The sequence below is a fragment of the Culex quinquefasciatus genome, chromosome 3 (genome assembly GCF_015732765.1).
Source record: "Culex quinquefasciatus strain JHB chromosome 3, VPISU_Cqui_1.0_pri_paternal, whole genome shotgun sequence".
Taxonomy (NCBI): Eukaryota; Metazoa; Arthropoda; class Insecta; order Diptera; family Culicidae; genus Culex; species Culex quinquefasciatus.
The window spans coordinates 89517752-89535628 of record NC_051863.1 but is presented as its reverse complement, the minus strand read 5'-3'; the positions used below and the strand labels follow the sequence as shown (position 1 = coordinate 89535628).

The window sequence follows — 17877 nt, the reverse complement described above, 5'->3', positions numbered from 1 at the left end:
GTAAAAATCAGCAAATTGGTGGTTAGTAACTTTTTTGTTTGATATTTTGTAAGTCATACGAGAATTTCCCCTATTAGGTTTTCCAAACTGTTGGACGAGTTGAAAAATGATGGGCACCTTTTGTGCAAAACTTTGGTTTATTTTCATACCCTGTAATTTTTCCGTGTACCTCACAATGTCAAAAATAATGAAGGATTAGAGTTTAGTGTGTAGCCGTAAAAGAGAAGACGCGCGCGTTTTGTCTCGATCCGTTCGCTTAAAGAAAAATACAGTCCACTCGATTCGAAAACGGAGAACATTGTGGTCCTGCAAGAGCCGGATGCTGAAGTAGTAGTCCGGAAGTGACGATTGATGAATTTCGACTGGAATCCGACTTTGAAACGTCGAGGGGCGTAGCACCCACGCCGAGAAATAGTGCGCGATCCGATAGCCAGTGCTGTGAAAGACCGGGGAAGTGCACCGAATAACCGGAAAAAAGGTTCCGGAAGATCGGAATAAGGTTCCGAAACACCGGACAAGTGGTCCGGAAGTGACGGAGAAATCCAATTCGTTCGCGTGGTCTACGTGTCCGTATGTGAATGTTTGTGGAGCGTCGAGGCGTAGAACCAACTAGCGACGGGCATGAATGATGTTGAGAACGCCCAAAGGTGGTAAGAAGAAGACGCCAAAGAAGAAGACCCCCGCGAAAAGCGAAGTGAAAGACTCGAAAGAAGTGAAAGTGACTTACGAGAACTGGTGCAACGATTACAACGATTACGAGGCGGCATGGGTTCTCTTGGTGGAGACCTATGAGGACAAGCGAGTGGTAATTGACAAGCACATCGAGGCAACTATGGAGTTCCTGAAGAAGATTTGCAGAGTTCTAGAGCAGTTGGAGTCGACAAGTGTGTCGGCGAACTCTGCCAAGCCGCACAGATCGGTAGCGCTGCTGATGCTGATGACTTGAAAGGGACAAAATCCGTGAACGAAAAGTACAGCCACTTAAGGAAGTGTGGGTTGTGCTTCAACTGTTTGAAGAAGGGACATCGCATGGCAGTCTGTACTTCGACGAACACCTGCAAGATTTGTGGTAAGCGGCATCACATCATGCTTCACACTGATGGAGTGAAGAAGCAGATGGGCGCTCCGATGTCAATGGCGCAGGCCTCGCCGAAGGCGCACTCGACGTGCCAAGAAACAGACGCTCCTCTCGACCGCCGTGATACTCGTCGACTGCATTTGTATCGGGCGCTCATAGACTCGGGATCGCAGAACCACTTACTTACGGAACGGTTTGCCGAAAAACTGGCGATCAAGAAGGAGCGCGCCGACTACCAGGTCAGTGGAATGTATGCCTGCAAGATCGACGGTTAGGTCTCGCGTTGGCGATTTCTCGACCGAGCTGGAGCTGTTAGTCACTCCGAGTATAATTGATGACCTGCCGCCGGAATCGATCGACATCAGAAGCTGGAAATTACCAGCTTCAGAAGCAAGGATGGAGGTTTGAAATGCAGCCATTTCAACGTGAGGAGGATGTTGGAGGAGTTGAAAAATGATGGGCACCTTTTGTGCAAAACTTTGGTTTGTTTTATACCCTGTAATTTTTTCGTGTATGTACTGAGGCATTACAATAACCAGCTCAAATATTCCTATGAAGCAAGCTGAGATATATAGAGATAATATAGATCTGTTGATGATAAAGTTAAGTGAAGACAACAGAGTGTTATATCCTAGCTATAAATACCTATGCAACAGTGATTAATCATTAGTCCATAAGTTTTAGATTATTTGATTTCAGTTGAAAACGCGTTTAAGTAGCTATCTTGTCAAAGTGCTTGAGATACATATGATTTTCACATTTGTAATAATATATTTCTTTGGTGTGGTTGTCAATTGTTTTGTGAGTGATGTTTGTGCATGTGATTACTAATAATCTGGAATGCTTAGTTGCTTGTGTTGCATGAATATAAACCTAACTTATTTTCTAAATTAACATCACAATTGGGAGTGTCGTGGTCCTGCATGATTAATTTTGTGGATGGTATCTCTTAAGTAAGTAGATATTGTATTTTTTTCTTCATATATTTATTATTATTTATTGAATCATAAATAATTTCATTTCATTTCAGATAAAAATGGGGTTCCAATGCTTCCTGTGCAAATTATCTTTTGATACCGTGAAATTATTGAAGGACCACTTATTAGATAAGAGAATTCACCAAATCTACATGAATAGTGCATTTACATGTGTCGATTGTAAACGGGATTACACATCATCAAGTTCATTCACCAAACATTTGATAAGAGATCATCCGGGACAAGATTCTCAGCAATCACATTTTCAAACGGCAAACCTCAGAGATGACTCTCAACCTACTGAAGCTGAATGGTTAGCTATTTTATATAATAATATATGTGAGGATTTTGTAAACTATTGTTTAATTTTCTAGTTCAGCCAATGTTAGTATGCAATCTTCCTCTGAAAGTTCCAGCAATGCTCCAGATGCTGATAACAACTTGGAAAATCAGGAATCGCAAAACTTTTGGAGTTCTATTCAAGCTGAAATGGATTCTATGGAAGCACTGACCCCATTGCAAGAAATTGCACTACTTTTTGTGAGTTCTTTAAACAGCCTTCCAACATTCAATCGAGAAATGGTTTTCCAATTGGTTAATCAAATACAAGATGATCTGCTTACTCCGGTAGCACATGCGATATTTGACAAGGTTGAAATGTACATTCCCAGGGAGGAGAAAAAAACTGTTCTCAACTCTATTTTGGAAATAACCAGTGTTTTCGAACCGTGTTCCACTGAATACAAATTTTTAAAAATATTGAAAGCTCGCGAATGTTTCAAAGATCCCTCAGCTAACATATATGAACTGAATCTAGAACCACAACCTTCTGAAATTGATTCAACAGTGCAACTCAAAGAAATGAAACGAGGAGGAGTGTATATTGGCCTGCGCAATTTATTCTCGAAACTGTTTTCAAATGAATCAAACCTTAAGGCTGTCTTACGACACATACAGGAAATCAACAATTCATCATCCGACTTGAAGGATAACTTCCTGAAAGGTTTTTTTTGGCAAAAAAAAATTGAGGATCGCCCGTTAGAAGACATATGTGTACCGTACATGGTGTATAGCGATGGATTTGAAATCAACAACCCGCTGGGTTCTAAAGCGGGCAAACAAGCACTGAATGGATACTACTTATCGTTTCCGGCTTTACCAAGGCATGTTGTCGGTTTAATTGAAAATACTTTCTTAGTGATGTTTGGATATTCTGCTATTGAAAAATCGCTCTCGAATGAGGAAATTTTGGCTCCATTGATCGAGGAAATTATTGGATTAGAACGTGATGGAATGGAATTCCAAATCGATGGGAAACCTACGAAGATATTTTTCCTGTTTGGTGGACTGCGTGGTGACAATTTGGGCTTGAATAAAATACTCGACTACAGCAGCTCATTTGTAGCGAATTATCCGTGTCGAACCTGCTTAATGCATCTAGATACAATGCGAACATCAGTTAGAGATGACCCAACTCTTTATCGCAATGAAGACAACTACAACGAATGTTTGCAGAAAGAGTTTTCTGCATCTGGCGTGCACTGTGATTCTGTGTTTAATTCGATACCCAATTTCCATATAACGGAGTTGAAGAATGTAGATGCAATGCACGATTTCTACGAGGGTTATGTCCACGATGCCTTGACTGCTTGTTTTCTTAAATTCATCGAAGATGGCCACATAACAATCGAGCAACTTAATCATCGCATTAAATGTTATGACTACGAATACAACGATCGAAGAAACAAGCCGGAGCCGATCGCAACGGAACACATTCGAGCCAGGAAGTTGAAAACGTCTTCAGGGCAAATGAAAACACTCGTTGAGAATATTGCATTGATGATTGGGGACATCATTCCGAATACCAGAGAATGGGAGTTTTTGTTGGACGTAGTTAAAATAGGAGATCTTATTATGAGTCCAGTTTTTACCGCCGAATCACTGGAAAATCTTCGTACCGCAATTGCAAATAATCTCACCGAATATTTGGAAATATTCGATTGCCATCTTAAACCTAAGGGTCATTTTTTGACCCACTATCCTGTATCGATTGAAAATTTTGGACCTGCTAAATACACTGCTTGTTTTCTTCTAGAAGCTCGCCACCGAATTTATAAAAAAATTGCTAACTCAACAGCTTGCCGCATAAACATTGCACTCACTATTGCTATCAAGGATCAATTGCAACTTGCTTACAATTTAATGACAAATAAAAACTTTTTTGAACCAGATGTCCTGAAACCGGGAAAAGCTGTGCTATGTTCGGTAAGAAGTCGTAGAATCATCCCACAAACTTAGAACAACTTTGATTAGTCGAGTTGAACGTCAAAAACGAAGAAATTCGCACTGCTAATCCAGATATTTGTAATTTATATTGTGAGATTTATAATTAGCCCCACGCGTCCAAAAGATTTAAAGGGAAGAGATCTTACATCTTCTGACATATAGGATTTCTTAAATTTAAGGATTGGCAAAAGGACCTATAAATTGCAAGTATAAGATTTGGGATCTCTCTTGATTCATGGTTTTGGACGCCTAGGGCCAAATATAAATCTTGTGGCATGTGGCGTTCATTCAGACAAAAAACAAAACCTATAGTTTGTTTTAATCAGAGATATGTTTTGATTTTTGAGGTCAACTTTTTATTATACATTTACTATTTTTTTAGGTTGAAGATCTACCAAATGTACCAAATCTGAATTTGCCGGAAAATATTGTGTTAAGATGCGATTATGTTAAACTTGGCAGTAAACGTATTAAAACTGGAACGGTTTTTGCCGATCATTCGAACAATAGCTATGTATTTCGTCAAGTACAACATATTCTTAATTTTGATAAAAAATTTATATTTGTTTGCAAACAATTTGATAAGTTTACCTATAATTCACACTTTGATGGATATATGATTGATGATAATGTTTTTGAACTTGTTTGCTTTGAGTATGAGAATCAAAATATTGTTCCTAATCGATTTCACACTTTAGCAAGTGGAGAAAAAATAATAAGAATAAAATTGTAATTAAATTCATTGTATTTTAAATAAAATGTATCCTTAATCTGGTAATTGAATATTGTTGTATTTGTTCATTGAATAGCAGACAAAAACCAAAATACTTCTACACATTTTTGTTTTGTTTTCCGTACTATAAAATAATTTCATTTTCCAGAATGCTGCAGCGGTTGAGGAGATTATCACGGCGCGGAAGCAGTTCCTCCATGCAAGAAATACGCCTAAGCAAAAATTCTACTTGCAACCAACCGTGATGGCCGTAGGACCAGACGACTGCCCCACATTCATGGTAGTGTTTGACAATATAAAATATCGCTTCCGGAATGTTGTTGAGGCAATCGGTGCCGTCATCGCAATTACGTTTGTACTAAACCTCAACTACAATGCCGACGCTGTTCCAGCATGGAGTTTTGTGCAAGAACATCTGTTCGAAATTGCCTCGAAGAAGAAATGTCCTGTTGTTGAAGAAGCTGCTCGCATTCTCATGCCGTGGAAGGATGTTTAATTTTTTTTCTTTTCTAATGAATCATTTATATTTTATGGTCTGAAGATCTCTTCTTTTTACTTTTCACTCTCTTTTATTTTACACAATAATTAGATAATAAGAAATGCAATGTACATATTTCTGAATTATAACCACGCCGATGTGAATTCGCAGACGAAGGCATATTTGTTTGTTTTGACATCCCTAATAAACTGATCTTACGTTCAAAACCTTGATATCATGTGAGGCAAGACTCCTCTTGTTTGCCGCGGACATTCCGGAGGATCATCCATTTCCGGTGAACACGTCCAGGAAATCTTCCACGTGCCGAACATCGTTTTGTCCCCGAGGCCATCGAGAACAGAACATGCGCGCGCTCCTCTTGTTTGCCGCGGACAGTCCGGAGGATCGTCCATTTCCGGTGAACTCGTCCAGGAAATCTTCCACGTGCCGAACATCGTTTTGTCCCCGAGGCCATCGAGAACAGAACATGCGCGCGCTCCTCTTGTTTGCCGCGGACAGTCCGGAGGATCGTCCATTTCCGGTGAACTCGTCCAGGAAATCTTCCACGTGCCGAACATCGTTTTGTCCCCGAGGCCATCAAGAACAGAACATACGCGCGCTCCTCTTGTTTGCCGCGGACAGTCCGGAGGATCGTCCATTTCCGGTGAACTCGTCCAGGAAATCTTCCACGTGCCGAACATCGTTTTGTCCCCGAGGCCATCGAGAACAGAACATGCGATCGCTCCTCTTGTTTGCCGCGGACAGTCCGGAGGATCGTCCATTTCCGGTGAACTCGTCCAGGAAATCTTCCACGTGCCGAACATCGTTTTGTCCCCGAGGCCATCAACAACAGAACATGCGCGCGCTCCTCTTTTTTGCCGCGGACAGTCCGGAGGATCGTCCATTTCCGGTGAACTCGTCCAGGAAATCTTACGCATGCCGAGCTTCGTTTTATCCCAGAACCGGTCAAAAAGGTGAGAAATTGTTCAAACCCGGCTAGTTCCATTTGTGGTGACTTTTTTCAACTATTTTTTCTAGGGCTCGTCGGGTTCGTTGCTGTAGAAGGAGCCGGAGGATCGTCCATTTCCGGTCCTGACCCGCAGAAAATCGTCCAAGCGTGGAACATCGTTTTGTCCCCGAGGCCATCAAGAACAGAACATACGCGCGCTCCTCTTGTTTGCCGCGGACAGTCCGGAGGATCGTCCATTTCCGGTGAACTCGTCCAGGAAATCTTACGCATGCCGAGCTTCGTTTTATCCCAGAACCGGTCAAGAAGGTGAGAAATTGTTCAAACCCGGCTAGTTCCATTTGTGGTGACTTTTTCAACTATTTTTCTAGGGCTCGTCGGGTTCGTTGCTGTAGAAGGAGCCGGAGGATCGTCCATTTCCGGTCCTGTCCCGCAGAAAATCGTCCAAGCGTGGAACATCGTTTTGTCCCCGAGGCCATCAAGAACAGAACATGCGCGCGCTCCTCTTGTTTGCCACGGACATTCCGGAGGATCGTCCATTTCCGGTGAACTCGTCCAGGAAATCTTCCACGTGCCGAACATCGTTTTGTCCCCGAGGCCATCGAGAACAGAACATGCGCGCGCTCCTCTTGTTTGCCGCGGACAGTCCGGAGGATCGTCCATTTCCGGTGAACTCGTCCAGGAAATCTTCCACGTGCCGAACATCGTTTTGTCCCCGAGGCCATCAACAACAGAACATGCGCGCGCTCCTCTTTTTTGCCGCGGACAGTCCGGAGGACAGTCCGGAGGATCGTCCGTTTCCGGTGAACTCGTCCAGGAAATCTTACGCATGCCGAGCTTCGTTTTATCCCAGAACCGGTCAAAAAGGTGAGAAATTGTTCAAACCCGGCTAGTTCCATTTGTGGTGACTTTTTTCAACTATTTTTTCTAGGGCTCGTCGGGTTCGTTGCTGTAGAAGGAGCCGGAGGATCGTCCATTTCCGGTCCTGTCCCGCAGAAAATCGTCCAAGCGTGGAACATCGTTTTGTCCCCGAGGCCATCAAGAACAGAACATGCGCGCGCTCCTCTTGTTTGCCACGGACATTCCGGAGGATCGTCCATTTCCGGTGAACTCGTCCAGGAAATCTTCCACGTGCCGAACATCGTTTTGTCCCCGAGGCCATCGAGAACAGAACATGCGCGCGCTCCTCTTGTTTGCCGCGGACAGTCCGGAGGATCGTCCATTTCCGGTGAACTCGTCCAGGAAATCTTCCACGTGCCGAACATCGTTTTGTCCCCGAGGCCATCGAGAACAGAACATGCGCGCGCTCCTCTTGTTTGCCGCGGACAGTCCGGAGGATCGTCCATTTCCGGTGAACTCGTCCAGGAAATCTTACGCATGCCGAGCTTCGTTTTATCCCAGAACCGGTCAAGAAGGTGAGAAATTGTTCAAACCCGGCTAGTTCCATTTGTGGTGACTTTTTCAACTATTTTTTCTAGGGCTCGTCGGGTTCGTTGCTGTAGAAGGAGCCGGAGGATCGTCCATTTCCGGTCCTGACCCGCAGAAAATCGTCCAAGCGTGGAACATCGTTTTGTCCCCGAGGCCATCAAGAACAGAACATACGCGCGCTCCTCTTGTTTGCCGCGGACAGTCCGGAGGATCGTCCATTTCCGGTGAACTCGTCCAGGAAATCTTCCACGTGCCGAACATCGTTTTGTCCCCGAGGCCATCGAGAACAGAACATGCGCGCGCTCCTCTTGTTTGCCGCGGACAGTCCGGAGGATCGTCCATTTCCGGTGAACTCGTCCAGGAAATCTTACGCATGCCGAGCTTCGTTTTATCCCAGAACCGGTCAAGAAGGTGAGAAATTGTTCAAACCCGGCTAGTTCCATTTGTGGTGACTTTTTCAACTATTTTTCTAGGGCTCGTCGGGTTCGTTGCTGTAGAAGGAGCCGGAGGATCGTCCATTTCCGGTCCTGACCCGCAGAAAATCGTCCAAGCGTGGAACATCGTTTTGTCCCCGAGGCCATCAAGAACAGAACATACGCGCGCTCCTCTTGTTTGCCGCGGACAGTCCGGAGGATCGTCCATTTCCGGTGAACTCGTCCAGGAAATCTTCCACGTGCCGAACATCGTTTTGTCCCCGAGGCCATCGAGAACAGAACATGCGCGCGCTCCTCTTGTTTGCCGCGGACAGTCCGGAGGATCGTCCATTTCCGGTGAACTCGTCCAGGAAATCTTCCACGTGCCGAACATCGTTTTGTCCCCGAGGCCATCGAGAACAGAACATGCGCGCGCTCCTCTTGTTTGCCGCGGACAGTCCGGAGGATCGTCCATTTCCGGTGAACTCGTCCAGGAAATCTTCCACGTGCCGAACATCGTTTTGTCCCCGAGGCCATCGAGAACAGAACATGCGCGCGCTCCTCTTGTTTGCCGCGGACAGTCCGGAGGATCGTCCATTTCCGGTGAACTCGTCCAGGAAATCTTACGCATGCCGAGCTTCGTTTTATCCCAGAACCGGTCAAGAAGGTGAGAAATTGTTCAAACCCGGCTAGTTCCATTTGTGGTGACATTTTTCAACTATTTTTTCTAGGGCTCGTCGGGTTCGTTGCTGTAGAAGGAGCCGGAGGATCGTCCATTTCCGGTCCTGACCCGCAGAAAATCGTCCAAGCGTGGAACATCGTTTTGTCCCCGAGGCCATCAAGAACAGAACATACGCGCGCTCCTCTTGTTTGCCGCGGACAGTCCGGAGGATCGTCCATTTCCGGTGAACTCGTCCAGGAAATCTTCCACGTGCCGAACATCGTTTTGTCCCCGAGGCCATCGAGAACAGAACATGCGCGCGCTCCTCTTGTTTGCCGCGGACAGTCCGGAGGATCGTCCATTTCCGGTGAACTCGTCCAGGAAATCTTACGCATGCCGAGCTTCGTTTTATCCCAGAACCGGTCAAGAAGGTGAGAAATTGTTCAAACCCGGCTAGTTCCATTTGTGGTGACTTTTTCAACTATTTTTCTAGGGCTCGTCGGGTTCGTTGCTGTAGAAGGAGCCGGAGGATCGTCCATTTCCGGTCCTGACCCGCAGAAAATCGTCCAAGCGTGGAACATCGTTTTGTCCCCGAGGCCATCAAGAACAGAACATACGCGCGCTCCTCTTGTTTGCCGCGGACAGTCCGGAGGATCGTCCATTTCCGGTGAACTCGTCCAGGAAATCTTCCACGTGCCGAACATCGTTTTGTCCCCGAGGCCATCAAGAACAGAACATACGCGCGCTCCTCTTGTTTGCCGCGGACAGTCCGGAGGATCGTCCATTTCCGGTGAACTCGTCCAGGAAATCTTCCACGTGCCGAACATCGTTTTGTCCCCGAGGCCATCGAGAACAGAACATGCGCGCGCTCCTCTTGTTTGCCGCGGACAGTCCGGAGGATCGTCCATTTCCGGTGAACTCGTCCAGGAAATCTTACGCATGCCGAGCTTCGTTTTATCCCAGAACCGGTCAAGAAGGTGAGAAATTGTTCAAACCCGGCTAGTTCCATTTGTGGTGACTTTTTCAACTATTTTTCTAGGGCTCGTCGGGTTCGTTGCTGTAGAAGGAGCCGGAGGATCGTCCATTTCCGGTCCTGACCCGCAGAAAATCGTCCAAGCGTGGAACATCGTTTTGTCCCCGAGGCCATCAAGAACAGAACATGCGCGCGCTCCTCTTGTTTGCCGCGGACAGTCCGGAGGATCGTCCATTTCCGGTGAACTCGTCCAGGAAATCTTCCACGTGCCGAACATCGTTTTGTCCCCGAGGCCATCGAGAACAGAACATGCGCGCGCTCCTCTTGTTTGCCGCGGACAGTCCGGAGGATCGTCCATTTCCGGTGAACTCGTCCAGGAAATCTTCCACGTGCCGAACATCGTTTTGTCCCCGAGGCCATCGAGAACAGAACATGCGCGCGCTCCTCTTGTTTGCCGCGGACAGTCCGGAGGATCGTCCATTTCCGGTGAACTCGTCCAGGAAATCTTCCACGTGCCGAACATCGTTTTGTCCCCGAGGCCATCGAGAACAGAACATGCGCGCGCTCCTCTTGTTTGCCGCGGACAGTCCGGAGGATCGTCCATTTCCGGTGAACTCGTCCAGGAAATCTTCCACGTGCCGAACATCGTTTTGTCCCCGAGGCCATCGAGAACAGAACATGCGCGCGCTCCTCTTGTTTGCCGCGGACAGTCCGGAGGATCGTCCATTTCCGGTGAACTCGTCCAGAAATCTTCCACGTGCCGAACATCGTTTTGTCCCCGAGGCCATCGAGAACAGAACATGCGCGCGCTCCTCTTGTTTGCCGCGGACAGTCCGGAGGATCGTCCATTTCCGGTGAACTCGTCCAGGAAATCTTACGCATGCCGAGCTTCGTTTTATCCCAGAACCGGTCAAGAAGGTGAGAAATTGTTCAAACCCGGCTAGTTCCATTTGTGGTGACTTTTTTCAACTATTTTTTCTAGGGCTCGTCGGGTTCGTTGCTGTAGAAGGAGCCGGAGGATCGTCCATTTCCGGTCCTGACCCGCAGAAAATCGTCCAAGCGTGGAACATCGTTTTGTCCCCGAGGCCATCAAGAACAGAACATACGCGCGCTCCTCTTGTTTGCCGCGGACAGTCCGGAGGATCGTCCATTTCCGGTGAACTCGTCCAGGAAATCTTCCACGTGCCGAACATCGTTTTGTCCCCGAGGCCATCGAGAACAGAACATGCGCGCGCTCCTCTTGTTTGCCGCGGACAGTCCGGAGGATCGTCCATTTCCGGTGAACTCGTCCAGGAAATCTTACGCATGCCGAGCTTCGTTTTATCCCAGAACCGGTCAAGAAGGTGAGAAATTGTTCAAACCCGGCTAGTTCCATTTGTGGTGACTTTTTCAACTATTTTTCTAGGGCTCGTCGGGTTCGTTGCTGTAGAAGGAGCCGGAGGATCGTCCATTTCCGGTCCTGACCCGCAGAAAATCGTCCAAGCGTGGAACATCGTTTTGTCCCCGAGGCCATCAAGAACAGAACATGCGCGCGCTCCTCTTGTTTGCCACGGACATTCCGGAGGATCGTCCATTTCCGGTGAACTCGTCCAGGAAATCTTACGCATGCCGAGCTTCGTTTTATCCCAGAACCGGTCAAGAAGGTGAGAAATTGTTCAAACCCGGCTAGTTCCATTTGTGGTGACTTTTTTCAACTATTTTTTCTAGGGCTCGTCGGGTTCGTTGCTGTAGAAGGAGCCGGAGGATCGTCCATTTCCGGTCCTGACCCGCAGAAAATCGTCCAAGCGTGGAACATCGTTTTGTCCCCGAGGCCATCAACAACAGAACATGCGCGCGCTCCTCTTTTTTGCCGCGGACAGTCCGGAGGATCGTCCATTTCCGGTGAACTCGTCCAGGAAATCTTACGCATGCCGAGCTTCGTTTTATCCCAGAACCGGTCAAGAAGGTGAGAAATTGTTCAAACCCGGCTAGTTCCATTTGTGGTGACTTTTTCAACTATTTTTCTAGGGCTCGTCGGGTTCGTTGCTGTAGAAGGAGCCGGAGGATCGTCCATTTCCGGTCCTGACCCGCAGAAAATCGTCCAAGCGTGGAACATCGTTTTGTCCCCGAGGCCATCAAGAACAGAACATGCGCGCGCTCCTCTTGTTTGCCACGGACATTCCGGAGGATCGTCCATTTCCGGTGAACTCGTCCAGGAAATCTTCCACGTGCCGAACATCGTTTTGTCCCCGAGGCCATCAAGAACAGAACATGCGCGCGCTCCTCTTGTTTGCCACGGACATTCCGGAGGATCGTCCATTTCCGGTGAACTCGTCCAGGAAATCTTACGCATGCCGAGCTTCGTTTTATCCCAGAACCGGTCAAAAAGGTGAGAAATTGTTCAAACCCGGCTAGTTCCATTTGTGGTGACTTTTTTCAACTATTTTTTCTAGGGCTCGTCGGGTTCGTTGCTGTAGAAGGAGCCGGAGGATCGTCCATTTCCGGTCCTGACCCGCAGAAAATCGTCCAAGCGTGGAACATCGTTTTGTCCCCGAGGCCATCAAGAACAGAACATACGCGCGCTCCTCTTGTTTGCCGCGGACAGTCCGGAGGATCGTCCATTTCCGGTGAACTCGTCCAGGAAATCTTACGCATGCCGAGCTTCGTTTTATCCCAGAACCGGTCAAGAAGGTGAGAAATTGTTCAAACCCGGCTAGTTCCATTTGTGGTGACTTTTTTCAACTATTTTTTCTAGGGCTCGTCGGGTTCGTTGCTGTAGAAGGAGCCGGAGGATCGTCCATTTCCGGTCCTGACCCGCAGAAAATCGTCCAAGCGTGGAACATCGTTTTGTCCCCGAGGCCATCGAGAACAGAACATGCGCGCACTCCTCTTGTTCGCCACGGACAAGCCGGCGGATCGTTCATTTCCGGCAGGCTCCCTACGTAACTCTTTCACGTGCCGAGCTTTGTTTTGTTCCAGAACCAGCCTAATCCGTGCAGCTTTTAGATTATCGACGACTGGGTCCCCCAGGCCCCTACTCGTTTTCGTGTTTCGCCGAGCGAAATAACGATTAGCCGTATGCATTTAATACATTCAGACAGCCTAATATATGTATTTACTACGAAATTATACTGATTAATGAAATAAACATGTTTTTTATTGTTACAAATGTCTTTATTCAACCGTCAATTTGAAGGAAACGAAAAAGTTTTTGATAGATCTTCTTCTTCTTTCTGCTTGATTTCTTCTTATTATTATTGCAAACATTTCAGTACGGTTGCAACGGTCAGTTTGAAAAACAAATATGGAGGGGTAGCGCGTTTGACAGCTCAGGCGTTACCCATCTAAGATGCGTTATGTTCTCAAAATCGACAACATTTTGTCTCGAATGCGTTGCAAATGTTACCGGACGACTGGTCGAAAACATTCCGAAACGATTTTTAGAACGAATCGACAACAATGTTGTCGATTTCTCGGACAGGATTTCTATCCGTGCAGTTGGTAAACGGGTAGCTAAAATGGTGTCTGCACCTTACCTGTCATTAGTTCGATTCCAGTATTCCTCTAGTTTACTTTACCTGATATTTTTTGGCTCTCCAAGCAAGACTTCGTTTTCCTGCCTGTTCGAAGGATTTAAATATAGCATCACAATTCTACCCATTTCTCATTGCAATCCCATTAGCCAAATTGAATTCCCGCTGTAATCCTATAGAGAATTCTCATTGTTTTTTGTCCAATGTGATTTTTATTTACCCGGAAAGTTGTTTTTTGTCTGGTATTCATTTGCCCTTGGAATGGCTCGTTTTGGTATTGCTTTGGTCTTCCCCATACAGTTCTTTGGTATGATTTCATGGTATTATACCATCTATTACTGGGCAACCAAGGGCACATTTTGGTATTTGTTATTATGCCAAGTAATACCAAAATATAGTATTCCCGTGTTATTTACCCCTGCTCGGGACGAGTCGGAAGCGTTACCACTAGGCTACGTGGCTCGGTCAATGCAATGGTGGCCGACAGCTATAAAGTCAACTTCGTTTTTCGTTGTTATTTAAATGGTATCCAGATTTTTAAGCGAAGATGGCGTTACGAATGGTGAACGCCCGAAATGTCAAAATCACGCAGTGGTACCAACATTACAATTAAAGTGTGCCATGGCATGACAGCCAAACTTTTTTTTCTAATGTTGGTACCACTGCGCGATTTTGACATTTCGAGCGTGCACCATTCGTAACGCCATCTTCGCTTAAAAATCTGGATGGATTTTGTCATTACCGTCTGCCCAGGTTAACATTTTCCTATTTGACCAAACAAAGTACAGACATATTCATTGCTAAGAGCAAGAGAAGTCAATCTACACTCATCCCTCATATTCGGAACAGTTTACAGATCGGCCAATGTTCAACAAATCATATAAAATCGATAATTGAACATAATGAATTGCTTTTACCATCATGTGAAAGCTTTTCTTGCGATCTTTCGATTGATGTATAGACCGGCTGTACATTTTTACGTTTTATATCAAGTTTTCAAAGAAAAACATTGACCCTTGAAATCCACAAATTCGGAACACTTTTTTCTTACGATGTAAACAAACTTTTTATTCTCTCCAGGAGTACATATTTTTTACAAAATAATGACTTCGCACTCCGAAACCAATAAAACTCATGCTTAGTAATGTTTTATGAATGGTCTGATAACTTTTTTGTGGAAATATCAGTTAAATACAGGTGTTCCATAATTGTGGGAGGCACAATAACATCCCACAATCATGGAACAGGCAATTTGGAGGCAGTGTTTTGCTGCTCTGGATAAAATAGTCTTGAAATGAAGTTTTTTGTTCAAAAAGTACTACTTTTACTAGTGAAATAGCAAGAAAATGTCCAAATAAAGGCCTTAAAAATAGCAGGGTCGGCAGAAAAGTTGCATTTTGCATTCTATAGACAAATTACCACAAAAGTGTTCCGAATTTGTGGGTGTTCCGAATATGTGGGATGACTGTATTCTTTTAAGACACTTTCTTTCTTTTTTTTGCAGTCTGTTGCTCATATGAAATATGTCATCTCGCTCGCTCTTTCTTGCAAAGTAATCTGACGACACTGGTTCCAAATCTGGATCCGCATCGGTTAGCCGAATGACTTCTCTTGCTCCTATAGATTCATTGTACCGTCTTCTAAGGCAAATTGGGACGCATGGTGTGAAATGATACATCTGTTTTAGTCATGTTTTCACACAATAGTTTGATTTTGTTTTAGCAAAATTTTATCAACTTCCATATTTAAAGCGTTTCAGTGATCTGAAAACTTCTGTCCCTTTTCAGACTATAGTCCCGATTTGCCCCAGTCGACGGTATTTTTTCAATATCCAGCTTGTTACTTACATAGAATTCTTCTTTCGAGCCGCCGGCAGTGTCTTTGGATGCTCATTATTTAAGTAACGCCTTACTCCTGTGCCAAATGAATAAAATAATCTGGCCATTGTAAACTTTTTATATCAATATTAAAAAGTTGCTTGTCTTCCGCTGATAGTTGTTGGCATAGTTCTTGTACGTTTGGGTTGTTGAATTTCCATTCACTAAATATAAACTTTTCAAGTCTATTTAATGATTCCCATACATTTGTGTGGAGGCGCACCAATCTTTAAAAAGGAAACAAATCTTTGATTGAATTGAATAATTATCTTCAGTAAAAAAAATCGTATCGTTTCAAACAAAAGTGATTTCTAATGGAGCATCCGATTCGAGTGGTAGAAATAACAGTTCTCCCATAAGGAATACATTGTAGAAAAAAGCAAAAACTCCGTAGTAACAGTTCAATAGGGCGAATCTGCGTTTGTAAACAAGCCCTCTATCCCCCTCTTACTTCACGGAAACTGTCACTTGAGCAAAAGGGATAGACTGCTTGTTTACAAACGCACTATTGAACTGTTACTACGGAACTGCTCGAATGGAAATGCTCCATTGCACAGTGTTCGGAATGGCAAAATCAAGTGGAATAAATTGATAACTCCTTATTTGACGTCCTAGCCAAATGGTATCTTCGGAAGAGTTGTTGTACTTGATAAGGGCTATCTTTTGAAGTTATTGACATGACGTTGTAGGGCTATGGTGTCTTCGGCAAAGTTGTAGAGGAGAAAATTTCATGGAAGTTTGTCGAAGGCGCCAAATTTGTAGCTCTTAATCTACTTGAGATATACGCCATTTTTGCCTTTCTTACTAAAGAAAGGTATAGTGTTTGCTTTTGGCTCCGACTCCAATTTAAGCTTCGTTCTCAAATCATTTCTCGAGAAATATAAATTCGAAAAATTTGCAGAAAATCATGGACGATCGATTTTCGACGCCCGATCGATTGACAATGACAGAATTGGTCTACCTCCAATATCCGAATTTTGGCGCTTAATTTACTGTAGAGCACGCGTGACGTCCGTGTGTGGTAAAAAAGTGCTCAATTTTGTGGTAGGGGGTTTCTCAGAGCCCACATTATGGATTTAAGCTCTCTTGGGCGCATTTGAAAGGGGATGTGCGATTTCCGTCGCCTCGTCGACAAGTTGTCAAGTTGAGCTTCACATGCAGACGCGAGCAATGCTGGCGCGTGATGCTGGCGCGTATAGAGTTTTGATACTAGATTACCCCCTTTTAGTGCAAGTTGCTTTATCGATTGCTCGTTCATCACATATCGCCTATCATTATTTTCTATGCTAAGCTTCAGTGAACGCAAACTAGACGCAAGCAGCTATCTGTTCTGAAGCCTCATGCTCATTCTTTTGCCTTTCTTTTTTGTTTTGCTCATTCTCTGATCGAACTCTGAGCGAACGAATTTCTGGGAAGCGTCTATGCTTCCCATGTGCCAGTGACAACGCACATCGCGGGTTTGGTTTTCTAGCTTCGGTACTACATTCCAGTTTGACAGCTTGCCCAGAGCAGACGTGTGTCCTTTGAGCGCGTTTTTGACGGTGTTTTTTTTAACTTTCGCCGACGGCCATGGCGGCGGCCGCGACGGCGGAGAGTGAATGGACGGAGCATAGAACCGAGGATGGAAGGCCGTTCTACTGGAACGCGGCCATGAAGAAAAGTGTGTGGGAGAAACCGGACGGGTTCCAACCCAAAACGCAGGCGGCGACGGGCATGGAGGTGGAAGTCTCCGAAGGAGGAGGAGAGGACGGGGGCGAATTTCGTCCCGTAATCAAGGTTCGGCGCAGGAAGGCTAAGGAGGAGATCAACGTCGGCGATGGCCAGGAAGTGGAGAAACTGCTCAGCAACAACAAGTTCAGCCCGCTAGCGGAGAAGAGCAACAACAATAACAATGCGAATCCAGCAGCAGAAAAAACCACCCCTGTGGTACCAGCACCCGGCAATTCGGCCGGGGAGAAGAAGCAGCCACCGCTGGTGGTGAAAGAAACGAGCTTCACCCGCCTTGCGAAGGTGATGTCGACATGTAATGTCCAGCCGAAACACAAACTGACGCGGTACGGCATCAAAATTACGTGCTTCTCGAGCGACGACTTCGACACGGTGCAAGCCCACCTGAAGAAGAACAAGGTGCAGTTCTACACGCACGGAAAGCGCAGTGCGAGACCGCACCGGGTAGTAATGCGAGGTCTCCCGAACGCGGAACCGGATTACGTCAAGGAGCTGCTCAAGACGGAACATCAGCTGGACGTCTTGGCAGTACACGCCATCAGGCGGAAGCAGCAGCTTCCCGCCATCGATGAGACGCCTTTCATCGTGCTCTTCCCCAAGGGTCACACCAGTCTGAAGGAGTTGAGTAGCAAGGTAAAGAAAGTGGGACCAGTCGTCGTCCGGTGGGTGGCCTACCGGAACAAAGAACCGCACGTGACCCAGTGCAAGAACTGCTTGCAGTTCGGTCACGGAACCAGTAACTGCCATCTCAAGCCCAGGTGCAGCA

The 17877-nt window shown here is 45.9% G+C and overlaps 3 protein-coding genes across 8 annotated transcripts; all 3 read left to right on the top strand.

The window, feature by feature from the left end:
• Window positions 1-1694: 1694 nt before the first annotated feature.
• Window positions 1695-5123, top strand: LOC119770603. Its single transcript, XM_038265819.1, has 4 exons — window positions 1695-2031; window positions 2109-2368; window positions 2430-4320; window positions 4724-5123. The coding sequence occupies exons 2-4, from the start codon at window positions 2115-2117 to the stop codon at window positions 5072-5074; spliced, it is 2496 nt and encodes an 831-aa protein (XP_038121747.1). The 5' UTR covers window positions 1695-2031; window positions 2109-2114; the 3' UTR covers window positions 5075-5123.
• LOC6038791 lies at window positions 2517-10180 on the top strand. 5 transcript variants are annotated; one of them, XM_038265823.1, is made up of 11 exons: window positions 2517-2595; window positions 5223-6526; window positions 6591-6626; window positions 7050-7386; window positions 7451-7486; window positions 7610-7934; window positions 7998-8358; window positions 8421-9027; window positions 9092-9452; window positions 9515-9998; window positions 10061-10180. In XM_038265823.1, the coding sequence occupies exons 2-6, from the start codon at window positions 5917-5919 to the stop codon at window positions 7626-7628; spliced, it is 1038 nt and encodes a 345-aa protein (XP_038121751.1). In that variant the 5' UTR covers window positions 2517-2595; window positions 5223-5916; the 3' UTR covers window positions 7629-7934; window positions 7998-8358; window positions 8421-9027; window positions 9092-9452; window positions 9515-9998; window positions 10061-10180. The 5 variants fall into 5 exon arrangements, with proteins under 5 accessions (XP_038121751.1, XP_038121754.1, XP_038121752.1 ...); XM_038265826.1 differs by adding an exon at window positions 6891-6926 and having other exon boundaries at window positions 6591-6828; window positions 7451-7934; XM_038265824.1 differs by having other exon boundaries at window positions 6591-6828; window positions 6891-7078; window positions 7337-7386; window positions 7451-7934.
• Window positions 10181-10745: 565 nt separating this feature from the next.
• On the top strand, window positions 10746-13116 carry LOC119770611. Of its 2 annotated transcripts, XR_005278911.1 has the most exons (7): window positions 10746-10912; window positions 10977-11337; window positions 11400-11637; window positions 11702-11939; window positions 12002-12362; window positions 12427-12664; window positions 12729-13116. XR_005278911.1 is itself a non-coding variant. In XM_038265830.1 (3 exons), exons 1-3 carry the CDS (start codon window positions 12122-12124, stop codon window positions 12784-12786), a joined length of 537 nt encoding a protein of 178 aa, XP_038121758.1. In that variant the 5' UTR covers window positions 12031-12121; the 3' UTR covers window positions 12787-13116. The 2 variants fall into 2 exon arrangements, 1 of the variants encoding a protein (XP_038121758.1); XM_038265830.1 differs by lacking the exons at window positions 10746-10912; window positions 10977-11337; window positions 11400-11637; window positions 11702-11939 and having other exon boundaries at window positions 12031-12362.
• The last annotated feature ends 4761 nt before the right edge of the window (window positions 13117-17877 follow it).

What these genes read in the sequence shown, in the direction of transcription:
- LOC119770603 (XM_038265819.1), top strand. Translation starts at nt 2,115, where the DNA reads ATGGGGTTCCAATGCTTCCTGTGCAAATTATCTTTTGATACCGTGAAA. An exon ending in CAACCTACTGAAGCTGAATG is followed by an intron (nt 2,369 to 2,429) that starts GTTAGCTATTTT and finishes TTAATTTTCTAG; the next exon opens with TTCAGCCAATGTTAGTATGC. An exon ending in GAAAAGCTGTGCTATGTTCG is followed by an intron (nt 4,321 to 4,723) that starts GTAAGAAGTCGT and finishes CTATTTTTTTAG; the next exon opens with GTTGAAGATCTACCAAATGT.
- LOC6038791 (XM_038265822.1), top strand. Translation starts at nt 5,917, where the DNA reads ATGCGCGCGCTCCTCTTGTTTGCCGCGGACAGTCCGGAGGATCGTCCA. An exon ending in TGCTGTAGAAGGAGCCGGAG is followed by an intron (nt 6,627 to 7,049) that starts GATCGTCCATTT and finishes GACATTCCGGAG; the next exon opens with GATCGTCCATTTCCGGTGAA. An exon ending in TCCCAGAACCGGTCAAAAAG is followed by an intron (nt 7,387 to 7,450) that starts GTGAGAAATTGT and finishes TATTTTTTCTAG; the next exon opens with GGCTCGTCGGGTTCGTTGCT.
- LOC119770611 (XM_038265830.1), top strand. Translation starts at nt 12,122, where the DNA reads ATGCGCGCGCTCCTCTTGTTTGCCACGGACATTCCGGAGGATCGTCCA. An exon ending in TCCCAGAACCGGTCAAAAAG is followed by an intron (nt 12,363 to 12,426) that starts GTGAGAAATTGT and finishes TATTTTTTCTAG; the next exon opens with GGCTCGTCGGGTTCGTTGCT. An exon ending in TCCCAGAACCGGTCAAGAAG is followed by an intron (nt 12,665 to 12,728) that starts GTGAGAAATTGT and finishes TATTTTTTCTAG; the next exon opens with GGCTCGTCGGGTTCGTTGCT.